This window comes from Biomphalaria glabrata, chromosome 2 (assembly GCF_947242115.1).
Source record: "Biomphalaria glabrata chromosome 2, xgBioGlab47.1, whole genome shotgun sequence".
Taxonomy (NCBI): Eukaryota; Metazoa; Mollusca; class Gastropoda; family Planorbidae; genus Biomphalaria; species Biomphalaria glabrata.
Genome location: NC_074712.1, coordinates 36,334,637 through 36,362,154, shown reverse-complemented (window position 1 = coordinate 36,362,154; position 27,518 = coordinate 36,334,637). Strand labels below are relative to the sequence as shown.

The 27,518-nt window shown below is 33.1% G+C and overlaps 1 protein-coding gene across 3 annotated transcripts; it reads left to right on the top strand.

Annotated features, from left to right (window-relative positions):
* The first annotated feature begins 4,081 nt into the window (after window positions 1-4,081).
* On the top strand, window positions 4,082-25,991 carry LOC106051374 (uncharacterized). Of its 3 annotated transcripts, none has more exons than XM_013206584.2 (9): window positions 4,082-4,219; window positions 9,488-9,618; window positions 16,623-16,817; window positions 16,942-17,149; window positions 17,363-17,737; window positions 18,680-18,865; window positions 19,890-20,020; window positions 21,962-22,159; window positions 23,371-25,991. In XM_013206584.2, exons 2-9 carry the CDS (start codon window positions 9,502-9,504, stop codon window positions 25,108-25,110), a joined length of 3,150 nt encoding a protein of 1,049 aa, XP_013062038.2. In that variant the 5' UTR covers window positions 4,082-4,219; window positions 9,488-9,501; the 3' UTR covers window positions 25,111-25,991. The 3 variants fall into 3 exon arrangements, with proteins under 3 accessions (XP_013062038.2, XP_055876254.1, XP_055876253.1); XM_056020279.1 differs by lacking the exon at window positions 4,082-4,219 and adding an exon at window positions 4,327-4,351; XM_056020278.1 differs by lacking the exon at window positions 4,082-4,219 and adding an exon at window positions 5,047-5,190.
* The last annotated feature ends 1,527 nt before the right edge of the window (window positions 25,992-27,518 follow it).

Genomic DNA, 27,518 nt, shown 5'->3' with positions numbered 1-27,518 from the left:
AGGTGCCAAATACCTTGAGGCTACCACTGGCGGATCCAGGGGGGGGGGGGGCGGACGAATTTTAGTATAGAATTAAACACAATTAGTATAAGGATGTATTACTTATGTTAATAATATATACTAATTATGTATATTTCAACTTTTTTTTTTTTAGATTATTTCGCCCCCCCCCCCTTTCTAGTATGTTGGCTGAATTAATGGGGTCGGGAGGGGGGATGGCATCAATCCCGCCCCCTCCCCCTTTTTCCATAAATTGTAGAAATCAAAGCTTACTAACAATATCAATTAAATATCTATACGATTAAAACTTGTTATTAGTGTTTTAACCAATCTTTATATTATGTCGTTCCCCTGTTGGCCGATTTGGGGGGGGGGCGATTACTTCTACTGCCCTTCCCACCTAAACTCTTTGAGTGGGGAGGGGGCGGTCCCACTTTAATGGGGAAATCATAGTTTGTCAGCAAAATTAGTTGAATTAAAATATAAGTTTTATATGATCTCGCTCCCTTTCTGGTATCTTGGCCGATTCGGTGGGGTAAAGGGGGGGAATTGATTGTATTGCCCTCCCCACTCTAGCCCTCTGAGTGGGGGGGGCGGTCCTACTTCTATGGAGAAATCATAGTTTGTGAACAAAATAAGTTGAATATCTATATAATATAAGCTACATATTGATATGTGAACCCATTGTATATTCTGTCGCACCACACTCTAATATCAAATTTTATCATTAGTAAAAATAAAATGAAAAAGGGTTGTACCAGGTGGGAGGGGTGATTCATGCAATCGCCTTCCGCCCATCGGACAAAACAATACTTTTTCTTTTTTTGTTTTATAGTTAAGATATTACATTTTTTTTTAAAATCTGTCACTAATATTATTTATATATGCTATAAATTAAATTCTTATATCGAGTCGCCCCACCCCCTATTCTTTCATGCCAGATGCAATCATTAGCAAATATTATAAAAAGGAGCGAGGATTAATCGTTTTCACTCTACCGCCCCTCTTTATCCAGACGAAAACGCGATGTTTTAAAACAGAAAAGTCAAATATGGCGACAGAGTTTATGTAATTTCATCATTTTTTATCATAATTTTTTAACGAAAGACTTTGCTTTGGAAAATTTGGAATTCATACCAAATTTCTCAGTAGAAGAGTAACGATTGAGATGAGTTCTGAACCCAAATATTCTTTTCCAATCCTTTTTTTAATCTTTCCTCAATCTGCAATTTTTCTAGTTAAATTTGGGACTATAGCTCACAATATATGCTTGAATCCTAAAATTGCAAAAAAATTTAGAGTAGAATCTAATTGGCCCACTTCATTTCTCCTCCCACTTCATAAATTTATTTTAGAGCTTTAGATTATAGTTCTGTAACAAAACAAAGTTACAAACATGCCTATTGAAATAAATGTATACCTTACAAATGAGCTTTTTTATATAAATATTATTTTTCGAACTTTTGTTTTCGGCGGCGATCCTCAAAGCCTTAATCTAAATATGTGGGGTATCTTCTAATCGTTTTATTTGCAATGTAGTAAAGGCCTATAAATTCATATTAGAATATTTTTCAAGTAAAACATTTTTCAAAAGTTCCTTTTTTAATATGATGAATAATGAGCTGTAGATGTCTTGGAAATGCGTTTCTGCAGTGAAGAATGCAAGAAATCGCTTTTGGCCATAAGTAATGAGATGTAGATACCAGGAGAATGCGTTTCTGCAGTGAATTATACAAGAAAACGCTATTGGCGTCGGGCTGATTACTAATGAGCTGAAGTTGTCAGGAGAATGCGTTTCTGCAGTGAAGAATCCAAGAAAACGCTTTTGGGGTCGGGGCTTGGCCCCGAACCCCAATGATTAGTAATGAGCTGTAGATGTCAGGAGTATGCGTTTCTGCAGTGAAAAATACAAGAAAACGCTTTTGGCGTCGGGGCTTCGCCCCGAACCCCACTGATTAGTAATGAGCTGTAGATGTCAGGAGTATGCGTTTCTGCAGTGAAAAATAAAAGAAAACGTTTTTGGCGTCGGGGCCAGGGCCGGTCCTACAGATTGAGGGGCCCTATGCAAAACGGATTTTGCGGGGCCTAATTTGGGTTGTGATAAGGATAAATAAGTGAAAATTAAGACATTGTATTAGAAAATAAATTCGTCTTTGCATTTTATTTATAGTTTACTGAGTCCAAAATCACTGTCAAAAATTAACGTTACGAGTCATCTACAGTAGATAGTAGTTTTCCAACAAAAAGCCGATAACCATTCAGATCTACCTTTTAGATTTACTATCGATTAGAAAAATATCGCTTTTTTTTCCCTAAGAGGTCGAGATAGATATAACTCTATATTTGCATGCCAGTGACTTTTAAAGTAAATTAAGTATTAGAGCTTCTTGTTTTGGTTAAAATTCGGCTTATTAAATTTTTATTTAAATGAAAGCTGACAATGCCGTTTTTTTATTAATCGCGAGAAGGATTGGCGTTTTCCATTTTGAATGACACCCCGAAATGACAATTTTGTCTGTTTTAAGGACATTTGCATCAGTTTTCAGAAGATTTTAATAATTTCAGGAGATTTTCATGACTTTTTCTTATATTTGATAATTTCAGGAGAATTCCAAGAACCCTTTAATATTAAGTTAAAATGGTTTAAATAATAATTAACACGTGGAATTCGCATCGCGCGGGGCCCACTGTGGCCGCATAGGTTGCAGTGGCCTAAGACCGGCCCTGGTCGGGGCTTTGCCCGGAACCCCAATGAGGAGGCTTACAGTGCTTCCACAGAACCCAAACTATCAAGAGAAAGGCCTCAACATGACTTTTTTTTTCCCCCGAATGTTAAGAAACACTGCTTTTTCTTTTTTTTTTAAAAAAATTTTCATATATATATATATATATATATATATATATATGCTGTACGCACGTTTATACATAGGGTTAGGGTTTACCGGGCATTAGGGTTAGGGTTTGAAAAAAAATCGCCCCCCCCCCACTCCGAAGTTCTGGATCCGCTAGTGGAGGCTACGGCAGCTGGAATCATTGGTCTTGCAGGGAACAGTACCAAGAAAAAGAGGCAGATAGAAAATTAAGCGATGGGGAGTCATGATATCATAGAAAGAAAAAAAAAGAAAAAAGACGGTCAACAGCTCTAGATTATGCGTGGTGCCCCAACGGTCCAATCTAAACTCTAATAAGGGATGTTGAGTCAATATATTAGATTTAGATCTAGAAGAAGGTGTTTTGGTGGAGCGATGTCGGAGCCTAGATGAGCATTAGATGCCAAGCCCCAAGCATTTTGTTGAGGCAATTGAAGTCAACTGGAGCAACAACTTGATTTTGGGTGCAATAATATATGAGGCAGCAATGAGGCTTTATCATAAAATCATGATATGAGCACATTATTTCATTATTAACTTGCAAGAATATATTGCTACGTTAGGCCTAGGCCTACTATTTGGCTTTGGACTTCTTTTAAAACATAAACGAAATGTAACTATGAATGGACCTCATTCACCAATCGTAAATAAACAACATTTAGCCACGTGGTTCTATACCTTGTATACAAATTACGTAATACACACAGGCTGTCACGTGACAGTTTGTTTTTTCATTGTTTTATCAACATTATCACGTGGCTAAATGTTGTTTGTTTACGATTGGTGAATGAGCGATTCATCCCTTTCTCTAAAAATAGCATCTTAATCATACACACATTTACTCTTCTAGAACTAAATATAGATCTAGACATTTATTGATACATCTATTATTATATACATTACAATGTGTCATGTAATAAACGTATTTCCTAAAATATCTTTTTTTTCCATCGGACACAGCAAAGATGGCACAATAAGCCTTTCAGAAATAGAAAAAAAAAAACTATTTAGAAATAACCTTTTTGTTTTAGAAATAGGACTATGCATCATTTTGAACGTATAGCCTTGGTTTTCCCACTCTCTACTAGTCTCTAGAATACATTCAATTTAGATCAATCTATACTCATCCAGACTCTAGCTTACAGCTATATATCTATAGGCTACATGTAGAAACTAGATCTATAGCCTATAGTATAGGATGAACTGAATAAATCTGGCCATCTTAACGGAAAAATTGGTTTTCCGGGAAAACTGCCTAATCTGGGTCAGCTGGCCAACTAATATTAGCTCTAGAATTCTACTTCTAGACTAGATAATCTAGATATCTAGAACTACGCAATACAAAAAAGGTATTGCAAATGACACCTTAAAGGCTTGATTTAAATCTAGATTAGATGATAGATCTAGATATTATCATAATATATATTAGATCTAGACTCTAGATCTATATAATTAAATCTAGATCTATGAATTTTAACTTGGCAAGAACTTCAAGAAGATAATTATTTAAATTATTAATAAAATTAATTATTAATATATAAAATTTATATTAGTTAGATCTATATTTATATTATAATAATATTATATTTAAATAAATATTATTAATAATTTATAAGTCTAGATGAGATCTATTAGATTTAAATATAATTGAGTCTAAATAAATATAATTGATTCTAATCTAGATCTAGAAATCTAGAGTTAGACTAGTTTAGTAAGTTAGAGTAGAGTAGAGACTCTAGACTTAGACTAGTTAGACTATAGTTATAGTTATAGACTAGGACTAGACTGTCACTAGACTCTCTACTTTGACAGACTCATACTTGATCAGTCTACACTAAGACTAAGTTGACTAAGACTAGACTCTGACTGGAGTAACTCAGTAAAGCTAAACTGTTGCTAGACTAAGTAAAAGTAATTTGAAGTCAGACCAGTATCCAATAAGTAAGTCTTAGTCTAAGACTAAGACGCTAGATCATCTAGATAGGTCATCTACTAATGATATTAAATTATAAATAATCTACTTTATAAGTTCATACATCCGTGTATCTTAGATCTAAGATACAATTAATAATTTAATATTTAGAGTGACTAGAGTCTATAATATATATGATATAAAATTATAAATAGATTATTGATTATACGAATATACTATACTATTAAATATAATATAGAATAATAATAATAATCTTTATTATCCGTTAGGAAATTTGTCTTACAATTTGTGCATTACATCAAACAAACATTCTATATAGACTCAAGATCTATCTAAAGAAAACCAAAATGTACATTCACACCAGACTCTCATAATTTACAATTACATGTGAGTCATGTGAAAAGTTTATAGCTGGTAGTTTCTATTTAATGATTTGATTGCCAGGGGAACAAAAGAGTTCTTGTGTGCGTTTGTCTTTGCTATCAGTGAAGTGTCTTGTATCTCTTTTGTGATGGTAAAATAAAAAAATCCTGACCCAAAGCCAAGGGTGATTTTTCATTTCTAGAATCTTTTTAGCTTTATTATGGATGTTTGTCTCTAACAGCTGCCCAAATGAGGTTTATTTTTCACCAATGACTTTAGCAGCAGTATTTAGGATTTCTAATTTATATACATTAGTCATTAGATTTAGTGTTTAAGCGAGATGATGATGGACTGCATGTTTCTTATAACATTTCTTTATTGCAAAGTCTAAATAACATTTTTTTATTGTTGCAAAGTCCAGAAAGCGTACACTATTGTTGAAAAACTTATTTTGCCAACTTCAAGTGAGGTAAAATGCAGTGTGTTGTACAAACAAAAGATTATAATTAAAACAATTCCACTGAGCAATAATACAGTACAAAGAAGATTAGACGATATGGGTCAGTGTGTAGTATACAGCTTAACAAGTCACCATGAAACAAAGCTGTACTATTAGTTTATTTAAGATTTGTAAAAGAAATAATTTACCAAGAATCATTTGATCAATATTTGAAAATCGATATGAAAGATAAAACATTATTTATAGAATTGAAAATATTTTTCTTTGTAAATACTATACTCTTGGACTTATATTGTAGCGTTTTTGTTGCTACTGATAGTACTCTGGCAATGGTAAGAAGATATTTTGGCATACTGTACTTAAAACAAGCTAGCTATGTACTGAATGTGTATATTCTGTACATTGTCATTCCTTGACATCATTTAGTTACAAAAATGTAAGTGAACGCTTGCATGGGATACTAGTTTATAGTTCATAAGATCATGTTAACAAAAAATAAAAATGGAATGCCTTGAATGAGAGATTATTTTGCTTAGCTTTGTTTAGAAATGACAGAGACCATATAATCATTTACTATTTCACACTGTAGTACCTTACTGTACCTTTACCTATCACTTAGTCTGTTGGACCGTTGGGGCACCAAGCAAGATTTGTCGACCGTCTTTCTCCATTCCTCCCTGTCTTTTGCCTTGTTTAAAACCTCTTTCAATGGTAGGCGTCCATTCTTTTATGTTGGCCTCCCATCGCTTTCTCTGTCTGCCTCTTCTTTTTCCTGGTACTGTTCCCTGAAGGAAGGTCTTTGCGAGCCCCACAGATCTTGTAATATGGCCATAGATTTTAAGCTTGCGTTTTTTTTTACAATAGTTAAAATAGCATATAAAAATGTGGCCATGACCAGAGAGCGCATCAGTCTGATTTTGGTGCAGAGGGCTAAGCCCTTGTCTTTTGATATTATTTTAAGTTTTGAAAGGGCTGCTGTGAACTGTGCTATTCGGGCCAATAGTTCGGGTTTTGTTCCCTCATCTGAGACAATAGCTCCGAGGTATTTGAAGCTGCTAACACTTGTCAGCTTTTCACCTCCAAGTACACTGAAGTACTTACTGCTTATATAAAAGTGCAAGTTTAAATCAATTTTAAGCTCTTTCAATTAATATTGGAATTCCTGGAAAGCAAAGGCAAATGTTAGTGACACAATATAATTAACATTTTATACATCAATACATCGCTCATTACACACGTTTATATCCACCGATCCCTACACTTTCATCCATCCAGACACACATCCATCTATCCCACACTGAGCCATTGTGTCTCAGTGCGCAAGCGGAAAGAAAGAGAGTTTGTCTCAAAGTGCAAGCCAGGCAAGAGGGGCTTTGCTGAAAAGACTAATTAATGACATTTATAAACAATTCTAAAGTATAATACTATTTTATGGACATAGGATGTAAAGCTAGCTATTAGGGTAATTTTTTTCAAGTAGATTGTTCAGTGTGATTATTCTGTGATGGATTATTATTGATCATTAGTATCTTTACTGTGCTTTATTTCATTATGGAATATAAAGATAATAATAATTATTATTATCTTATCTTGTATGATGTACAGAGGTTACTTCAAAAAAGAAGATAATTACGTCCTATGCGTCATGCATTTAGTCATGCATATTAACCAATGACCTAAACTCCGCTAAGTCACTGGTTTTCCTGGCTAGCTCAGGCAACCCATTCCATGCTCTAATAGCGCTAGGGAAGATGGAGCTTTTGTACAAATTTGTCCTAGCATATGAAACAAGGAATGTGCCTTAATCTTTGTGTCTTTATGAGTATTTTATTAAATTTTGTTTTTGTATTTGAAGATTATAGTTCAGTGTTTTATGTATAATTGCTACTTTACTTTTAAGTCTTCTATCCTGAAGGCTTTCTAAATTTAGTGATTTTACTAAAGGTGTTACTCTATTCGTTTGTTATGAATCTCACTGCTCTATTTTGTGTCTGTTCCAGTTTCTTAATGTTTTCTTGAGTTGAGGGGTCCCAAACAGAGGATGCATATTCTATTATTGGCCTAACCAAGCTTAAATAACATTTAAGTTTTATGTTCTTATTTGATTTATAGAAATTCCTCTAATAAACCCTATCAGAAAATCTTTAATCCACTGGTGCAATGCACCACTAATGCCGAAATATTTTAGTTTTTTAAGCAAACTATGGTGGTGAACTTTGTCAAAAGCCTTGGAAAAATCTAGTAAGATAGCATCTATTTGTTCACTATTATCTAAACCTTTTGAAAAATCAATTAGTCCTATTAGTTGTGTTTCACGTGATCTATATTTCCTAAAACCATGTTGGTATGGAGTAAGGACATTATGTTTGTCTAAGTGGTTTATGATGTTGCTACATATTATGTGTTCTAGGATTTTACATGTGATGCTGGTAAGTGATACTGGTCTGTAGTTTCCTGGGTCAGATTTTTCTCCTTTTTTAAATAGGGGGGTGACATTAGCTAACACTAACCCTTGGTACTCTGCCCTGGTTAAGAGATGCCTGAAAAAGTATTTTGAACACTGGTGCTAGCTCATTGCTTAGTTCTTTGAGTAATTAGCTGGAATACCATCAGGTCCAGATGCTTTATTTGGTCTTCTATGTTGTCAACTTGGTTCAAATTAATTAATATGTCTTTGTCTCCTGGGGCTGAGAATGCAAAGTATTTGTTTAGGAGGTTAGCTTTATCATTATGTATTAAGTTGTCTTCCCCTTTTAATGGCACTATGCCTGTTGTTTCCACTTTCTTTGACTTAATGTATGACCGTAGGTTTTTGTTGTTATCTTTGGATATTACATTGCTTATGTATTCACTCTGCAGCTGTCTGCTTACTTTTTGGGTTAAGTGTTTAATTTTTATGTACTTTTTATAAACTCTTTCTGCCTTAGTTTCTTTAAATTTTCTATATAGGATTTCCTTCTGTTTACAAAGCTTCTTTAATCTATTATTAAACCAGCATTTATTTATTTTGTTTGATGTGTATATAGTTGGTATATGATTTTCTATAACGCTTTTAAGATAGTTTTTAATGAAATTCCAGATTTCATCGACTGGTTGGTTAATGTTTTTTTCTAATAAGAATGTTTGTTGAAAGTTTAATGCAGCCTGTTGTAGTTGTGTTAGGTTTATTTTTTTCCAGAGTAAGATTTTTCTTTTGGGTTATTATTTTATGTCAGTCTGGTGAAATAAAATAATGTGTACAAGGGATTTATATTTTATGTTTTTTTCAATACTGGATGACTTGTTTTATTGAAATTAGTTTAAAAGCATTAATCTCAAGGAAAATATATTCTACACTATGTTTCTTGAGTCTGTTAAAACAGAGGCACTTCTGAACTCATGTGACATGTACTTTGAGGAGACAATACTCAACTTTCCAAGCAAACTTTGATACAGTATACTTCGACATGACCTAAATTGTGCCGATGTGCCAAAAACTCAAAACTCTGATACAGTATACTACACTCATACATCAATTCCTACATCAACCGGTCTTATTCTCATTCATCTATCTCACACTTACACATCCATCAATTTCATCTCACATTGATTCATCCATCCAAGCCACACACATCTATTTGTCTCACACGTGTCCATATATATCATCTGTGTTATTATGTTTGTATGACAAGTAAAAAGATAAAATATAAATAAAGCCACTGAATAGAATAATTGAGAATATTGATTAAAATAAATATAAAAATATTGTAAAGAAAATATGCTCACTAATGATTTGTAGGTTGTAGTGCTAATAATGCTTTTTTTTTTTAAATACATCATACTGTGAGACTGAAGCTCAAGGCTTAAATCACTCTTTCTTAGCATAAACATTGACCATGGATTGCAACATCCCTTACCATCCTGGACTTCTGTTGGGGCGATCAGTGGACATGAAGCGTTTACAACTAGGTTACATGCTGGTTGATGAAGAAGTCAGACCAATATGCCCAACGGTAAATTAGATTTTTATTTACTTAACATTTTACACAATACTAAAATGTGTGTATATGTGTGTATACAGTGGAACCTCGAGATACGAGCTGCTCAACATAGGAGTAATTCAAGATAGCAGCGCCGAGAGCGAAATTTCTGTTCTTTTACGAGTCGAGCTTAATAGCTAAAACCTATTGGCGATGATTGTGCAAAATCAGATCTTTCCGTTCTCAGTCAGAATAAGAAGCATTTATAATTGCCAGCGCTGGAAAATGGGGAAAAGTTGTCTCAGCCACTACTTGGACAAAAACAGCAGAGTGTGTACACCATGATCTCGACCATTCGGATGTATCACAGCGCTTTACAAAGGTTCGTGTGAGTATTGTAGCTAGTGAGTTTAGTGATTTTAATTAGAATTATTCTTGGCATCAAGGGTCCCAAAAAAATAACGTAAGTGCAAAGTCAAATGATATGAAGAAGAGGATGATATCCATCGAAACGAAGCAGTGTTGTTTTGTTTATACTGTTAATGAAGTTTTGTGTACGCAGCCTTAGTTCTGTGCAGTTGTCCTCCTCCCTACTGCTCCCCCCTCCTCACCTACACTCGGTTAGCCGCAGTCATCAGCCACCCAGATAATATTCTGTACATTTACCATTACTTTACATACATTTTATTTAAATCTTTTCTGCATTTCTCATTTCATTATTTATTTTATTGTTTATGTATACGTGTTTCATGTACATTTATTAATTCAAAACATGTCTTTTTCAGCATTTAGATAACTTTGGGATTTTATATAGGGTTAGAACCAATTAATTGGGTTTACTTTATTTTATATGGGGGAAATTCGTTTGAGATATGAGTAGATCGACTTACGTATCTCGAGGTTCTACTGTAATATATATATATATATATATATATTAGGGGTGCACCGGATAGTACTTTTTGATATCCGGCCGGGGCCGGAGCCGGATACCTAAGTGTCTTGTTAATAGCTTGTGTTGCTGAACATTTTACGAAACTGTTAAATAACATACCTATATTGGTTGGTTTTATTTTTTTTCCTTTTATATACCTTATTATTTTAAACTCAGTTACTGATTGATTTATTCAAGCTTAACAGTATTTCTAAAAATATGTATAGCATGATTGTGTCTGTGTGTATGTACGATGCCACCATCTGTAAAGGATGTGTGTAGGAAGGTCAATATAAATAATGTTAGTATATATTTAACTAGTTACTAATGTAAATCTCATAAGTAAAGTGCAATCTGCCTTGTATAGTGGTCGTATGTATGTGTTCATGAATTTCAGACCAACAACCTGGTCAGATATACCTAGTGATCCTACACATGTAGTCCTAGTGTAGTGTGTATAGTTGTTTGTGTCAACCATCAAGCATTGTTTTTTCCTTGAGCATACGCACGCAATAGAGTTGGGTGTCAGTCAAAAAAGATAACACATTGGCATGGTCAGTCAAGCATATAGATATATTATACCCGTCCATTCGTTAGAGGTCAAGGTTGGTTTTTTTTTTACGCTCCAGCATATTGTTTCTTTGTTTGCTAGATCTAACTGCGGTACTATTATTCAATTTATTTTATGCGGTTTTAAAATTTACTGTAAGTTTTTCCGTTATTTATTAATCAAAATAATTAAACAATGAAATTAGCTTTCTTTCTGAAGATTTTAATACAAGGCAAAAAAATACACACACGCTAACATGCACATCTTTGTTTTATTTTATTGTGCAAAGAACGTACGCAAGAAACATTAAATGCAAAGAACGTATGTTATAAACATCTTCCTTAATTAATACTTATTAATTATTTTATTCGTGGTTTCAGTAACTGTTACAAAAAGGAACCATAATAAGCCTATGGATGTCAGGTGTGTAAAAGTCGTCCTAGCCTGATACACAGTGGCTAAGTACGCATCTTAAGTAAAAAAAATAGTAATAACAATGAGTTAATTGACTGTCACAAATTATTAAGAATATTGTTATCAAATCAAGACACTTAACTGCAGGAGTAATATTCAAGTTAACACGTTAGAAAAATTATTTAACCGTAATATTTATTGACAGTGTAATATCCTTTGTTAGCACGTTGTGTTTTTTCATTCTGGCTTAAAAATGGTCAATGTCTATCAATAAATTGGGAGTCAAGGACCCAAGAAATAAAATAAAGAGTAGGGGGTGTTTAGCTCTTCTACAAAATAATTAGTTACTGGCTTACTGGGCAATATAATCTCGCGGTTTGTGTTCTGTGTAGCTAAAGGTCACTCGTTTAGGTGCGTGTGATCTTTAGTCCAGCTTACTAATGGGATATATGTTCAAGTAACTCGGCACACTTGAAAAGGTGTGGCCTCTAGCCCAACCATGTGATTAAGATTTTTCCTCCAAATAAGCAAACTCTTTGTCCGGATACCCGTGTAGATGTTTGGCTTGAAGTCCAGTCCACCCCCCCCCCCCAATTAAGATTAACTACTAAGCAAACAAACATAGTTCCCTCGTGTGACCTCTAGAGAGTGCTTACGTCTATCGTATCTGACTTGGGGTCACCTGTCAATCAATGAACTCAATGTGATGAACTAAACAAATAAAAGGGAGAGGGAGTTGTTCATCTGGAAATATACCTAGTTACCTTAGAGGTGTGGCTATTGTAGTCCAGCCCCCCTAATAAAGATTAACTACTAAGTAAACAAACTCAGTTCCCTCGAAAGGTGTGACCTCTAGAGAGTGTCAATACGCTGACATTAAACCTATGTCCATTGTATTTAACTTGTGGTCACCTGCCTATAAAAACCCCTCAATGTGATGGATATAAACTAATAAAAGGGGTGGGAGTTGTTTATCTCTACCTCTGGAGATATACCCGCACAGCTAGACAGACGTCTGGTCAGCATGACGTAGTCAAGGAATTTAGCATTTTAACATGTTAACTAACGTACTCAAAGGTCAAGACAAATTGAAAAAAGTGTCAGCCATTGCTGCTCTGTATGTAAAGCGCATTTATGATGTAAAGTTTCATTTCTATTTCTATTAAGTTATTAACACGCCTTGTCTTTATAATAAACGATGTTTGGTGCATATTCATAATGGCTCTATTTTTAAGCACATTATTTTGTTTTAATATAAACATTACTACATTCTACAACAGACATTAATGGAACGAGGTCCACTTTATGCCGGAGCCGGAGCGACTATCCGGTGCACCCCTAATATATATATATATATATATATATATATATATATATATATATATATATATATATATATGTATATATATATGTGTGTGTGTGTGCACATTCACCTTAGTGCACATTTAAAACAAAATTCTAGTGCTGGTCCATGCTTGTGAACCCAGACAGCTTCCCATCAAAGTTTCTGTGTAGAGGCTCATAGCTTTTGGCTGCATAAGTCCCTGAAATAAGAAACAACTGTTGGCTGGAGCTATTAGATAAGATATGGCCATTGTCTGATGCTGTAGACAGGCACTCTTAACTTGTGTCACTTTCTTTCATTGATAGCCGTACATACCAGTCCATGGCTCCACCAGCAACATAAAATGATTTCTTTTACTAGCTATTTGGTAATGAAATGCTCAATTGCAACTTAATAACAGAAAGTTTATTAGAATTCCGGTGGAGTTTCCATAGATTTAAAAGTGGAACTACACAAGTTTCCTAGGTTTTAAATTATAGTTAATGAAGCTCTCACTGAAAGACTGACCTATCTTATGTTAGGAAAAGTGTACTTAGCTGCATAACATTCATTTTTCAACCTTCATGTCATATGATTTATCATCACCATTCATGTACCAAATAGATGACTATTCTAATTGTTTCAACTACTCTAATATTGCTCTGACACCTGCAGGTGGAACATGTTTTTCCTTCCCCTGCTAAATAACTCTATGGCAGTTGATATTCTATTCACTCTGTATATCTACTTGTTTTAACTTTAAATATCACAAACATATTAAGAGGGGCTTAAGAAATATTATTTCACAATGTCTTTTATCTCTTGAAATCAAAGATAAGAATTTCTGGTTGATGTGATTTAACAATTTTTTCTTTATGATTTTTTATTAAAGTAAATGTACAAGTTTCATTTATGTTGAAAACCCTTCATACATAGATTCTATAAATGTCCTGTGGCCTAATAGCTTTATGTATGTCCTGTAGTTTTATGGCTTTATGCAAAAACCAAAACCTTAAGGACATAAATGAGCTTTTCATAGAAACTTTACACAACCTAAGTTTAGATCAAATCATTAAAAAGCCAACTAGATTAAACAACACATTAGATCTCTTCTTAACCAACAGACCTGGATTAGTAGTTGATTATGAAATTATCCCTGGTCTATCAGACCATGAGATCATAAAAATACACAGTCAGATAAAAGCAGTAGCCAATACAAAACCCAAAAGAAAAATCTTACTCTGGAATAAATTTAACCTAACACAATTACACCAAGCTGCATTAAACTTTCAACAAACATTCTTATTAGAAAAAGACATTAACCAACCAGTCGATGACCTCTGGAATTTCATTAAAAACCATCTTAAAAGCATTATAGAAAATCATATACCAACTAAATACACATCAAACAAAATAAATAAATGCTGGTTTAATAATAGACTAAAGAAGCTTTGTAAACAGAAGGAAAACCTTTTGTAAACAGAAGGAAAACCTATAAAGAAAATGTAAAGAAACTAATGCAGAAAGAGTTTACAAAAAGTATATAAAAATTAAAGACTTAACCCAAAAAGTAAGCAGACAGCTGCAGAGTGAATACATAAACAATGTAATATTTAAAGATAACAACAAAAACCTATGGTCATACATTAAGTCAAAGAAAATGGAAACAACAGGCATAGCGCCATTAAAAGATGAACATAACATAATACATAATGATAATGAAACTAAAGCAAACATCCTAAACAAATACTTTGCATCAGCATTCTCAGCCCCAGGAGACAAAGACATATTACTGAATTTGAACCAAGTAAACAACATAGAAGATATAGTAGTACAAGAAAATGAATTCAAAAACTATTAGCCAACACCAAACCAAATAAAGCTTCTGGACCTGATGGTATTCCAGCTAGATTACTCAAAGAACTAAGCAATGAGCTAGCCCCAGTGTTCAAAATACTCTTTCAGGCTTCACTTAACCAGGGCAGAGTACCAAAGGACTGGAAAGAAGCTAATGTCACCCACCTATTTAAAAAAGGAGAAAAATCTGACCCAGGAAACTACAGACCAGTATCACTTACCAGCATCACATGTAAAATCCTAGAACACATAATATGTAGCAACATCATAAACCACTTAGACAAACATAATGTCCTCACACCATACCAACATGGCTTTAGGAAATATAGATCATGTGAAACACAACTAATAGGACTAATTGATGATTTTTCAAAAGCTTTAGATAATAGTGAACAAATAGATGCTATCTTACTAGATTTTTCTAAGGCTTTTGACAAAGTTCACCACCATAGTTTGCTTAAAAAATTAAAATATTTCAGCATTAATGGTCCACTGCATCAGTGGATTAAAGATTTTCTGATAGGGAGAGAACAAACTGTAATAATAAATGGCTCTAAATCAACACGGATAACAGTAAACTCAGGTGTACCTCAAGGAACAGTCTTGGGTCCACTACTATTTTTAATTTACATAAATGATTTACCAAATTGCATTACTTCAGGAACAAAAGTCAGATTATTTGCAGACGATTGCATAATATATAGAACAATAAAAACCACACAAGACACAGATATTTTACAAAGAGAATTAGATGAATTACAGAAATGGGAATCAAATTGGAGCATGTCTTTCCACCCAGAAAAATGTCAGTTGTTAAGAGTAACAAAAAAACTAAAACAAATTAATTCCACTTATCTTATTCATGGCAAACCAGTAACACAGACTAAAAACGCAAAATACCTAGGTGTTATAATAAATGAAAAACTGTCATGGAATCCACATATTGATGAAACTACAAAAAAATCAAACAAAGCATTAGGATTTATTAAAAGAAATTTCTATAAATCAAATAAGAACATAAAACTAAAATGTTATTTAACCTTGGTTAGGCCAATAATAGAATATGCATCCTCTGTTTGGGACCCCTCAACTCAAGAAAACATTAAAAAACTGGAACAGACACAAAATAGAGCAGTGAGATTCATAACAAACGAATATTCACATTTGACTAGAGTAACACCGTTAGTAAAATCACTAAATTTAGAAAGCCTTCAGGACAGAAGGCTCAAAAGTAAAGTAGCAATCATACATAAAACACTGAACCATAATCTTCAAATACAAAAACAAAATTTAATAAAATACTCTGAAAGACACAAAGATAAAGGCACATTCCTCGTCCCATATGCTAGGACAAATTTGTACAAACACTCCTTCTTCCCTAGTGCTATTATAGCATGGAATGGACTGCCTGAGCTAGCCAGGAAAACCAGTGACTTGGCTGAATTTAAGTCATTGGTTAATATGCATGACTAAATGCATGACGCGTAGGACGTAATCATCTTCTTTTTTGAAGTAACGTCTGTATTATATAAGATAAGAAGTCCTGTGGTCTAATGGCTTTATGTATCACTTGTGGTCTAATGGCTTTGTATGTCCTGTGGTCTAATAGCTTTGGGGTTTGAATGTGACTTAATGGAAAGAATGTGGTGACATATATAGAGATGGTGAAGATGATAATTTTGAAATGTACATTTTGGAGAAATCACAAAATGCTTACACAAATTATTATATAAAGCTAGAATTGAATTGTTTTAATTTGATTGTGGTGTAATCTTCATTAGGCTTTTCGTTAAAAATATTTCATATCATGTAATTATTACTAGTTGCAGTAATTTATGTGAAGATATAGATTTAAAACTTTTGTACCGTATATAAAAGAATGTACCTTTATAATTACTTATATTTGTTTGTTTTTTTTAAACATTTTTTTATATCACATTTTGTTGTAAACTTTATTTTAGGTTCGGTTCACAACATCACAGTTTACTTATGTTCACTCTTTGAAAGATATCTGTGACATTTTGTCCATACCACCAGAGTACGCTTTGAAAGTAAAGGCTAGAAAAATAACAGATGAAGTTGTGAAGGCTTGTCTTGATGCCATTGGAAATAGGGACTCTTCATTTTCTGTTATATTTAAAATATCATTTCTGCAGGTACAGTATTGGTCATATTATTAAAATTATGGGCTGTTAAACAATAAAATAACATTAACTATATTTCATTCATCAAATTACTAATTATAAGTAAAATAAGCAAACACCATTTTCTTATACATAGCAAAAGCATTATTTGCCAAGTAATGCTGTGACCAGTCGCCAGAACAGTAATAAAGAAGAGGCCACAAAAAATAGTCTTCTTGCAGCTGCAATTGCTGATCTAGATTCTATTAATTTATGCAGAAGTATCCAAGACTTTGGTACTCATTGGGTGAAAGCCCTTGAAGTTGGCAATGAGATGATTACCATCATGAAAATTTCTTGTGAAGGTAAATGATTGCCTTAATATATTTATTATTGTCATATTGTTTACAATTATATATCCAACTGCTTTTATTTATATATTTAAAAAAAATAAAAATAAAATTGTTATCATATTAATTATGTTTAACTATTATGCTAATCATCTCTCATACATTATTGATTATACCAGTTAATTTATTTACAGATTCAATGTTAAATGTTACTTATTGGGTTTACAGATTCGGAAAAATTTACAAAGCTGGATAATAAAATCAGGCAAAGCTTGAAAGCTCACAAAGGACCAATCACATCAGAAGTGCTAATGTCTCTGCTGAATTTCGCTAAAGAAGTTGACAAGAAATTATCCAAGAAACATTACAAAGATGTCCAACTTCAAATCCAATATTGTTGTTTTGAGGGATTGCCCAATTACCCAGCAAGCATTACTGGGATGGTCAAAGCTATTGAAAGTTTTATGGACATATGTACGGGATGGACAGAAAAGCATCGATACACTGAAGAATGTCAACTGGGGTCCAATCTGATGACATTAAGATCTGGTGTTGATGTGGAAGAAAAGTCAACTTTGCAAAGTATGAGGAATGCCTTTCAAAGTGAGTTGAGTTGTTTCATAGCTAAATGACATTGACATAGAGTGAATCAAAAGGGCTTTCTAAAAACAATAGAATTGAATTTTAGATTTGCCCATCTTAGTACAACAGCGTTTGTTTCACATTATCATAGCTAGGACATATAATCACAGAGTCGACCTTAGGGGGTGACGATTGGAGCAACTGCCCATGGCCATGAGGGGACTGTATCAGAAACCCTATTAGTAACGAACCATCCTGAGATTATTCCCTTAGATTATTCCTCTTTCAAATCCTTTCCTGATCAGCCTTCATGCAGAACGAGACATTTCCTGAAGGGACCCCCACAATAGCAGAAATCATTATCTAGTTTGTTGATTTTTCATGCAAAATGTTTCTGAATTATTAGTTAACGTTGACTAAAGGACATTAAATCAATATAAGAGGACTGGGGACAAAATCTTACTTGCAGAACAATTACAATACAGTACATAATGTAGTTAAATGGCCAGTAGTACAGTACTTATGTTTTGTAATAATAATAAGGCATACTGCATTAGAGGCGGACAAGTTGTTAGCGTGATGTGGTAAATTTACAGTATATATAGTCTAACAGCTCACTGGCCCACATATGATAATTGCCCGGGGCTCCACGCACTGCTAAGGCTGCCTCTGTATAATCTTTAACAAATGTTTCTTTGATAGTTTTTGTATTAAATTTTTGTTTGGAGTGTTGTCCTAAATGAATTGAAGCCTATAGCAGTGGTTGCTTTATTTAATATCCGATGAAAATTTATTCAATTACTCTTATCTAAAACTGTTTTCATCTGCTGTAGTGTACAGAATATATTCATTTACTTAAGATTCTTACTTAATATTTTCTTCCTTGCATGAAAAAACAACAAGTCAGTAATTTATTTCCAAAATTTATATTTTTATTTTTGTTGATTATGTAAATGTATGCAGGTTTTGTTTCTGGTGCTGGTGGTAATGATGTTAAAGCCTCAGCTGTTGAATATCATCCATCAGGCGAAGGCTCTGTAGATTTTGATGACATTGAAAATGACGTACATGAAAGTTTTGTAGTGTTAGATAATCAAAACTTACAAACTTTCTACTACTTAAGAGCCACATTGCAAACCTTTGACAATGGTAAGTATTTTGATATTCTGGGAATAAATTTTTCCCAGATGGGTGGGAGCTGTGTTCTTCTGTATGTATTCTCAGCGAGTACTGTGGGCCTTAATTAACATTGTTAACTTGTCACAGAAAGTGGAGGAAAACATCTTTTTAAAACAGTCACAGATGAACTTAGAATTTTTATAAATCTTCAAAGAGTAAAGATTTCAAATTTGCTATTATTACTGTCCAAGATGAAAATTCCCAATGAAGAAACAACCCTAATGTAGTTCACCTTAGTTGAATCTGCTTGCTTACGCTGTTCGACATCGTATATTTATTTACAAATGCAAACAATAAAATATAATAATAGCTGTGTTGAAAAAACATCATTTACAAAAATGTATTCAATTACAGAATAATAGAATTAATAAAAAGTTATTCCAAATTATTATTATTTATTATATATCACTTCCTAATTTAATTTTCACTGTTTAAAACATTGATCACTGACTACTATGCATTTTCAACATATATTCTAAAGCAAATGGACTATTTCCTTCCTTATTTTTTTTGACTCCCAGTGGAGCATAGGGCAGCAACAGCACTTCGCCATCGGACTCTGTTCTGGGCAATTCTCCTCAGCTGACTCCATGTCCACCATGCCATCTTTGCCTCTTGGTCTACTGAACTTCACCATGTTTGCTTTGGTCTTAAGGCCTTTCTCTTCCCCTGTGGGTTCCAGTTTAGGGCCTGTTTTGCAATGCTTTCTGTTGTTTTTCCCAATATATGCCCAATTCAATCCCATTTGATTTTCAGAATTCTTGCTCTATCTGTGTTTTTTCCCATGTTCTGCCATCTAACATCAATTAGGTGACGTAAACATTTGTTAGTGAATGCTTGGAGCTTGTCTGTGTTGCTATTTGATACTGTCCAAGTCTCTGCACCAAATAAATGAATAGCTTTCACCTTTGTGACGAAGATGCAGAGTTTATTTTTTAGACCATTGCTTTTGACTGGCAAAGGAAACATGCTATGTTTATTGTTGTATTTACAGAGACAGCATTCACTGACTCAAGAAGCTATAGCAGTTTGGCACTAAGTCAATATCCGGAAGCAACTTACAATCTGTTTGAAAAAATCTACAATGGTCTTTGTAATTGTGATGAGGCAGTTGAAAGAATTCAGGTAAATTGAAATATAGTTTACATTATATTGTCTATATTTTTTTCTGTGATAGGCATTACACTCTTTATGACTGCTGGTTGGGCAGTACAAATGGACTAAATAATGAATATACTTAATATAAGATTCCTTTTTATTATTTTTTTTTATTTGCACCATTCACTTTGGGTTTTTTGACAAGAAATATCAATAAAATGGACTTCTAATATAAAAATTTCTTGGGGCATTTTATATGAAAAATGACATTTAATACATATGAAGCTGGGGAGGCTCTCAAAAATGTTGATTAGTAACATAACATTCTAATGTAACATTAGTCTCTGTGAGAAAAATTCAAAGAAAGCAAATCCAATTGAAACTATTGAATAATATAATTGAATTGTGGAATAAACAGGCACAGAATACTTAACTCTTTCAGTGTAAGTTGTTTTGATCGAAAAAAAAAAGAAGTTTTCTGAGACAAACAAAAATTTACAAGGGACATGGAGTTACTAAAATTAACATAACTTTGTTTTTTTATTGTATAATCTAATATATTTGATTTATTTTAAAGGAAAATGAATGGGTTACAAAAGTTTTATAAATAAATAAAATTATTCGAGAATCTTTTTTTTTTTTTTGTTAAATTCTAACTGAGCATGGAAAAAAAGAAATATATAAAAAGTTCATAAAAAAATGTATATACTAAAAGATTTAACTTTTTATATACTGAATGATTTAACCTTTAAATTGTACATTTAATCCATAAATATTGAAAAAATCATAAAACTAAACACATTTTATCACTTCAAATTTCATAGAAGATAAACAAATGAACTAAGAAATTATACTATTGTACATTTTTTTTGGGGTCCAGCCAAACAAACTTAAAAAGAGGACCAACTAATCAATGTTGTCTTTTTTGTTTATAAGTGTTGTATCCAATTTATTGCCAAATCAAAGAACATCTAGAAAAAAAAAAATGAAATAAAAAGATTAACAATAAAAGGATTGTTATGAAAATTATATGCTGTATCGGTTGTCGTTCTTATGTTTACATGTGCTTGTAACTCGTCCGTAAGAATGTGTTCACAAAATGTGTGTTGTGTAGTCATTCAGTGTATTTAAGCCATACTTAGCGGACATGGTTTTCAACTCTGTATTCATTATGTTCATAACAAAGATATTGAAACAAATATGAAATACCAAGTTAGTTGCTGAGAGAAATGTCACACTAACCAGCACTAACATAGTTATTCCCTGAGAGTGACGCCACACTGAAAGAGTTAAGATATAAATAAATTGAAGGATTCCACAATGAGAATACTGAAATGTAGTTCTAATGTACAGGTGACCCTAAATCCTATTGTCTACCCCTTAAAAATCTTGAATTCTTAAGTTTAGTTGTTAAAGAATTTAGACATGGAAGTAGCAACTTTTTTTTTATAAATTGCCTCTCCTGAAATATTTAGCTTTGCTAGAATAATTATTTTCTCTAATAGTCTTGTTATGGAATAATTTCCCTTGTTAGATAACAAGGACATGTATTCCTTTTTAATTCTATACTAAATATATCATTTTCTAATAAAAAAATAAAAAAAACTAGTTATAAAAGTTTAATCGAAGCATTATTTTCACTTTGAATCTGCAAAAAACATTAATTTCGTCCAAGTATGGAAAATAATTCTGGAGTCAAAGAGTTAATATAAGCTTTGTTTTTTTTTTTTAAGTTTTTTTTTCTTATTTTTACGATCCTAGATAATTATTTCAATGAAGTGGAAAAAAATTTTTCTTTAAAAAAAAAAAGAAAATTATTACTGATGTTTTTGCTGCCATATATAATGCTTGGAGGTTGCAATCAGCCAACCACCGTAATAAATCTAAATCAAAGAAGAATATTTTAATTTAAATTGCTTTTATTATGGCTTAACATGTTTTCTGATATTATGTCTTAAATCATTTTAGAAATTTTTGGCTAGCAAACGGTTCTTGGATGATGTTAGAGTTGTAGAGGGCAACAAAGTGTTGAAAAAGATTCAGACCATTCACCTGGCAGTTCATGATGCTGTTCACAACCTTGACCTTGTCAGCTTACCCTCTGAAAGTAGTCTCCAAGATGTGTTAAATGTGAATGCTTTGGAGATTGTAGAAAACTTTATAGAGGTAACATAATTATGTTTTATATTTACTTTTTTTTTTAACTTTCTCATCTGCCACTGTAGTATAATTGCTATCACTGTGAATAAGTTGAATTCCTCTATTGTCTTCCTCTTTATTGTGCCTGATACTATATGTGTTATGTAGAAAGCCTTGTTAGTTGATAAATAGTTAAAACAAAAAAATACATATGCAAATAACAGGGGTTGTAGCCACCTTTAAAAAGCCTAGAATTTCACTAAAAGCTCATAAAAAAATCTGGAATTTCAAAAATATACCTTAAAATTTGTTTTTAATGCCCCCATAACTGTTTTTTCTTTTGCATTGTTAACTTTTGTTTTTAGGTTTATTTTGCAAACTTTGTTTATTATTTGACTATCCTCAGTATTCTGCCATTTCCAATACTATTCTGGTAATTTTTTTTTTAAATTGAGAAAGATGTCCATTCAGACAAAGTCAACTTCCAGTGAGACATTCAAAGAGATGTACTACAAGGCTGTGATCTAAATCTAGTACTAGGTCATTATATAACATGTGAATTGCTAAAGCAATCATTGAATACTCTTGTTCAGCTTTTTGAAAAATGTACATTTAATGTATACATTTAGATTGACTAAGTTCACTTCCAGTGAGACATTCAAAGAGATGCCCACAACTAGATCTACTCGACTGATGCCCACAACTAGATCTACTCGACTGATGCCCACAACAAGATCTACTCGACTGATACCCACAACTAGATCTACTCGACTGATGCCCACAACTAGATCTACTCGACTGATGCCCACAACTAGATCTACTCGACTGATGCCCACAACTAGATCTACTCGACTGATGCCCACAACTAGATCTACTCGACTGTACATGTTCAACACAAAAATACCTACAGAAATTACTGAAATATGCTAGTAGTTGTGTTGTGACACGGTTACTATGTGTGGTCAATTATGACACACGGTCAAGTGTTGGGTACCTGGGAGTTAGGGGACTTGCGGGAAGTCATGAGTGTGTTGTAAAAAAGGGGAAGGAAAAGAACATCTCATGCAGTTGTTTTGTATAGAAATGTGAGCCTTGTACATATGTTACTATTAAATGCTTTACAATTAAAGGCACTTTACATTTAAAGGAACTTGTTTCTTCACAAGTGGTGTTTTTTTTAGATTAAAATTAAAATATATATATATTAATAAATTGTTCCTTTTGTTTCTTTTACCTAGACAGTGACATCTATTCTGCCCCCAGGCAGTGACCTTGACTTGCTGATGATTGGAAAAACAGGTCACGGAAAAAGTTCCACTGGCAACTCTATATTAGGAAAAGACAAGTTTGCCGCTTCTTCAGATAACATTTCTGTAACAACTCGCACTTCAGTTGGCTGGGTAAACATTGATGGACGCACCATCAAAGTGGTAGATACACCTGGTGTTTGTGATACCAACCTGGAAGAAGAGGAAGATTCTATTGAGATGGCCATCAAGTCTATCAGTGATGCTATAGCTAACTGTCCAGATGGGTTCCATGCCCTCCTTTTGATCATAAGGTTTGGAATTCGTATGACAACTGAAGAGAGAAAAGCTATAGGACTGTTGAAATGTGTCTTGGGTGAGGATGTGATCAAATCAAACTCTATCTGTGTCATCACTTATGGGGACAACTTTGAGCTGGAAATGTCCAAATCCAAAACAACCTTTGAAGAATGGTGCAGAAATCAGAGGGGATTTCTGGGTGACCTGTTTCAGGAGTGCAAGTATAGATGTGTGCTGTTCAATAACAAAGCTGAAGATGCCAAAGCCAAAAAAAGCCAGTTAATTGAACTAGTTGCTAAGGTGGACAGTTTAAAAGGAAATGGCACCCGCTACACTAATGCCATATTTCAGTTTGCACAGAATGTGCGGTCCAAGATCATCGCTGAAAAGCAGGTGCCTCAAGTCAGTGAAGATATGGTACGAGACATCCAGATGATCATTGTACATTTAAATGGAATGATAGGGAACACTAGTCAATCCCATTATAAAGAAGAGCTGTCCAGACTTAAAGAGAGAGTGGACAATCTAAACAATAGAGTGAGTGAAGCAGAAGTAGGTCAGTTTGGCAAACTTGTTGATACTATATTTGAATTGGCTTCAACTATACACAGCAAGATGGACGAGATAGCTGACAGGCCTGCCCCAGATACACCTGATAATGCTTTAGACCAAACAGTTGAGCAAGAAATAGGAAACGGACAAGTTGTAAACCAAGAAGACACTTCAACTGACAATACCTTTTTAGACAGATTTCGTGGAGAGCTACAAGGCTACTATGACACAGAAATAAGTCCCCAAAACAGTATGGTCAATGAAATGGTAAGCGAGAAGGTTAAGGAACAAGTGCAACAAGAACATCAGTGTTTTTCAGGTGACTCCACAGTCTGTCTGTCAACAGGAGAGCAGATCACTCTCAGTAAACTAAGGATTGGTGATAAAGTGCTTTGCAGAAATAGCAACGGTCAGCTTGGTTTTGAGACAGTGTACATGTTTGGCCATCAAGATGCCCAGGTGTTCAGCAATTTTGTTGTCCTGGAAACATTAAATAGTCAAGTTTACCTGACAGATAAACATTATATATACTGTGAAAGAGAGGGAGAGGAGAGATGTTTAGCTGCTAAAGATGTCAATACTGGAGACAGCTTGCTTTTTGTGTCTGGTGATAACCTCACCCAATCCACTGTGCTGAGAGTGGGCTACGAAAGAAAGCAAGGTCTTTTTGCACCCTTTACTAACAGCGGCACTATTGTTGTTGATGGGCTTCTGGCCTCCTGCTATGTGAATGTTCTACAGCCACAGTCTTGTCATGGTTGGCTGTGGCCCATGAGACAGCTGTATAAATTATCCCCTGGTACATTAGCATATCTCAATGGGTCATCTTCAAATCAACCCATTCCAAAGTGGGCCAGGGCTTTCACTAAATTATTGTAAAAAAAAATTGTGAAAATGATATAAAATGTAATGGAGATTTATTTAACGTTTTAACTAAAAAAAATGTAGCACAAGATTTTCTTTTTTTTTTGTAGATCTATATAAAAGTACATGACTTGATTTGTGAGATTAATTCTTATTCCATTACTCTGAAAATGTAATTCAAATTAAAAGATCCAGCCAATTCTCCTGGATGAAATAATGGAAACTATAATGATTCATTGCTAAGCATGAACAGTACATTTAAATGGACAGACAGTATCGGACATGTGTATAATGCTTAGTGATGAGTATCTAATTCAACTCGGAAATCGATTACTTGAAGCAAAATTAATTTTAACCCTTCAAATTTCCCAGAAATTGAGTTAATTGCTATGTTTGTACATGTCTTTGTTATATAAAAATAATATCAATCAATTAATAATAGATTCTATATTAATCATGCATTTGAAATGTTTATATTATTTTCTTATGTAAGTATGCAACTACTACTGTGATTAATTTGTTGTTTCTAAGTCAGTCCTTTCAATAATATTTTTTTTTGGTACATATTTACACATATACATACATAAACAAGATTGTTTAGAAGTTGTTTAATTGATGTACAAAAAACAACAACATTTCTATTGACAGTATTTTGTTTATGTCACATCTGGGTCTGCATCCAAGAAAAATACTGCACTCGTTTCATTTTCTTCTGACTTTAAGACAATGCCTTATTAGTTTTGTTTGTTTCTAGTTGATATGTATTTCTAATATATAAAGGGATAGATTTTTGTAAGCATTCTAATTGTTTAAAGGTGGGTTTATTTGTATCTCAATGTTATTGTTTATTTAAGATTGTATTTCAATTTTAGAATAAATTTAGTGTTGAAGCAAAATTGTGTTTAAAGAAAGAATCACTATTTATTTACGATTGGTCTGAACGTTTTGGCCTTTACTTTTACTCTTTCACACCCAGTCAGTACATGCAAGGCTTCTTACAGATTATTGCAGCATAGAACCATAAGCTTACTAAAATTTTTAGTCATTATGACAAAAAACAAAGGATTAAAAAGAGAGTGTGTGTAATGATTATCTAACTCTTAACATAATGAAATTTAAAAGAATCATTTGCCATTGTTTTTCACTTTAAAAACAAATGAACAACATATTATTTGATAATGAGATTTCTTACATTTTATTTATTTTTTACCCTAAAGAAGAAATTAGCTTTTCTATGGCTTTTGTAGTTTTTTTTATATAAATGTGATAGAAGACGTATAACTAATAGCAACTTTTCATCTTACGGGGCCTGTTTAAAAACAGATGGTGACTTTTTTGGGAACAAAGATAACTAACATAAAAAAAGTGGTGTATTTTTCTGGGAAAAAAAAGCTTTGCATATTTTTTTTTAAAGGAGCCGTTGCATAGAAAGTTTGCAAGATCTAAAATATAATGATATAGGATTCTCAATATCTTATCTAGTTTCTATGATTTAAACCAGATGAACAGACATACCTTACAAAACTAATAGTGGCTTTTCCCCTTTTTGCTGCCACTAAAAACAAGAACAACAATTGAGGAACAACACAATCAGTTACTGTTTTATTTCTACCCATTATAGTTGATATAATTGAATACTTCTAAACACTACAAAGACAGAAAGACATAAAACAAAATTTAAAAAGAAAACATGCACTAGTTACCATATCAGTCTTAGTTTAAAAGCTAGATCTAAAGGCTTTATCTAGGTAACACAACATTCTACCTTTCTTAAATCAATTTTTTTTAAGCTATTTATTGCAATTCATAATTTTTGTAACAGTAACCCACATATATCATGTTTGTTATAGGTTATGTAAAAATGTGATAAGATATGTTGAGCATTAATAATGTTAAATGCAATATAACTAATACCAGTACATTAAACACTTTTTCATATTCAAAATTGAACATAAAATATATTATTGTACAATATTCAAGAGATATCTTTTGAATTCTAAGAATCTAATAAACTACAGTAAGGGAGAGAAAAAAAAAGAGAAAGCCATGGAGAAAGATGATGGTGTCCGCACATAACCCTCAAGGTATAACACAGATAATGGAACAAGGAAAACAAACAATACTTTTTAAAAAACAAAGCATACATTAAGTGAAATTGCATCATTTTGAATTCATGAAAAAATATTTTGAGTATATCTAGACAAACTCTCATCTGTCCCTTGACTTTCGTGGTGGGGATGCTGTGACAGTTCGCATAGACCAAATCCCTTCACTTTTCTTGGTATTAGGGAGGTTTCTGTTTACTTATAAAAAACAATTTGTATTTTTAAAAATTCAAACTAGAGCCTCCACTACGGAAGGCTGACTTGTTGGCCACTGGTCTATCCAAGTACTTATAAAGGTAGGTTTTATATAGTCTATTG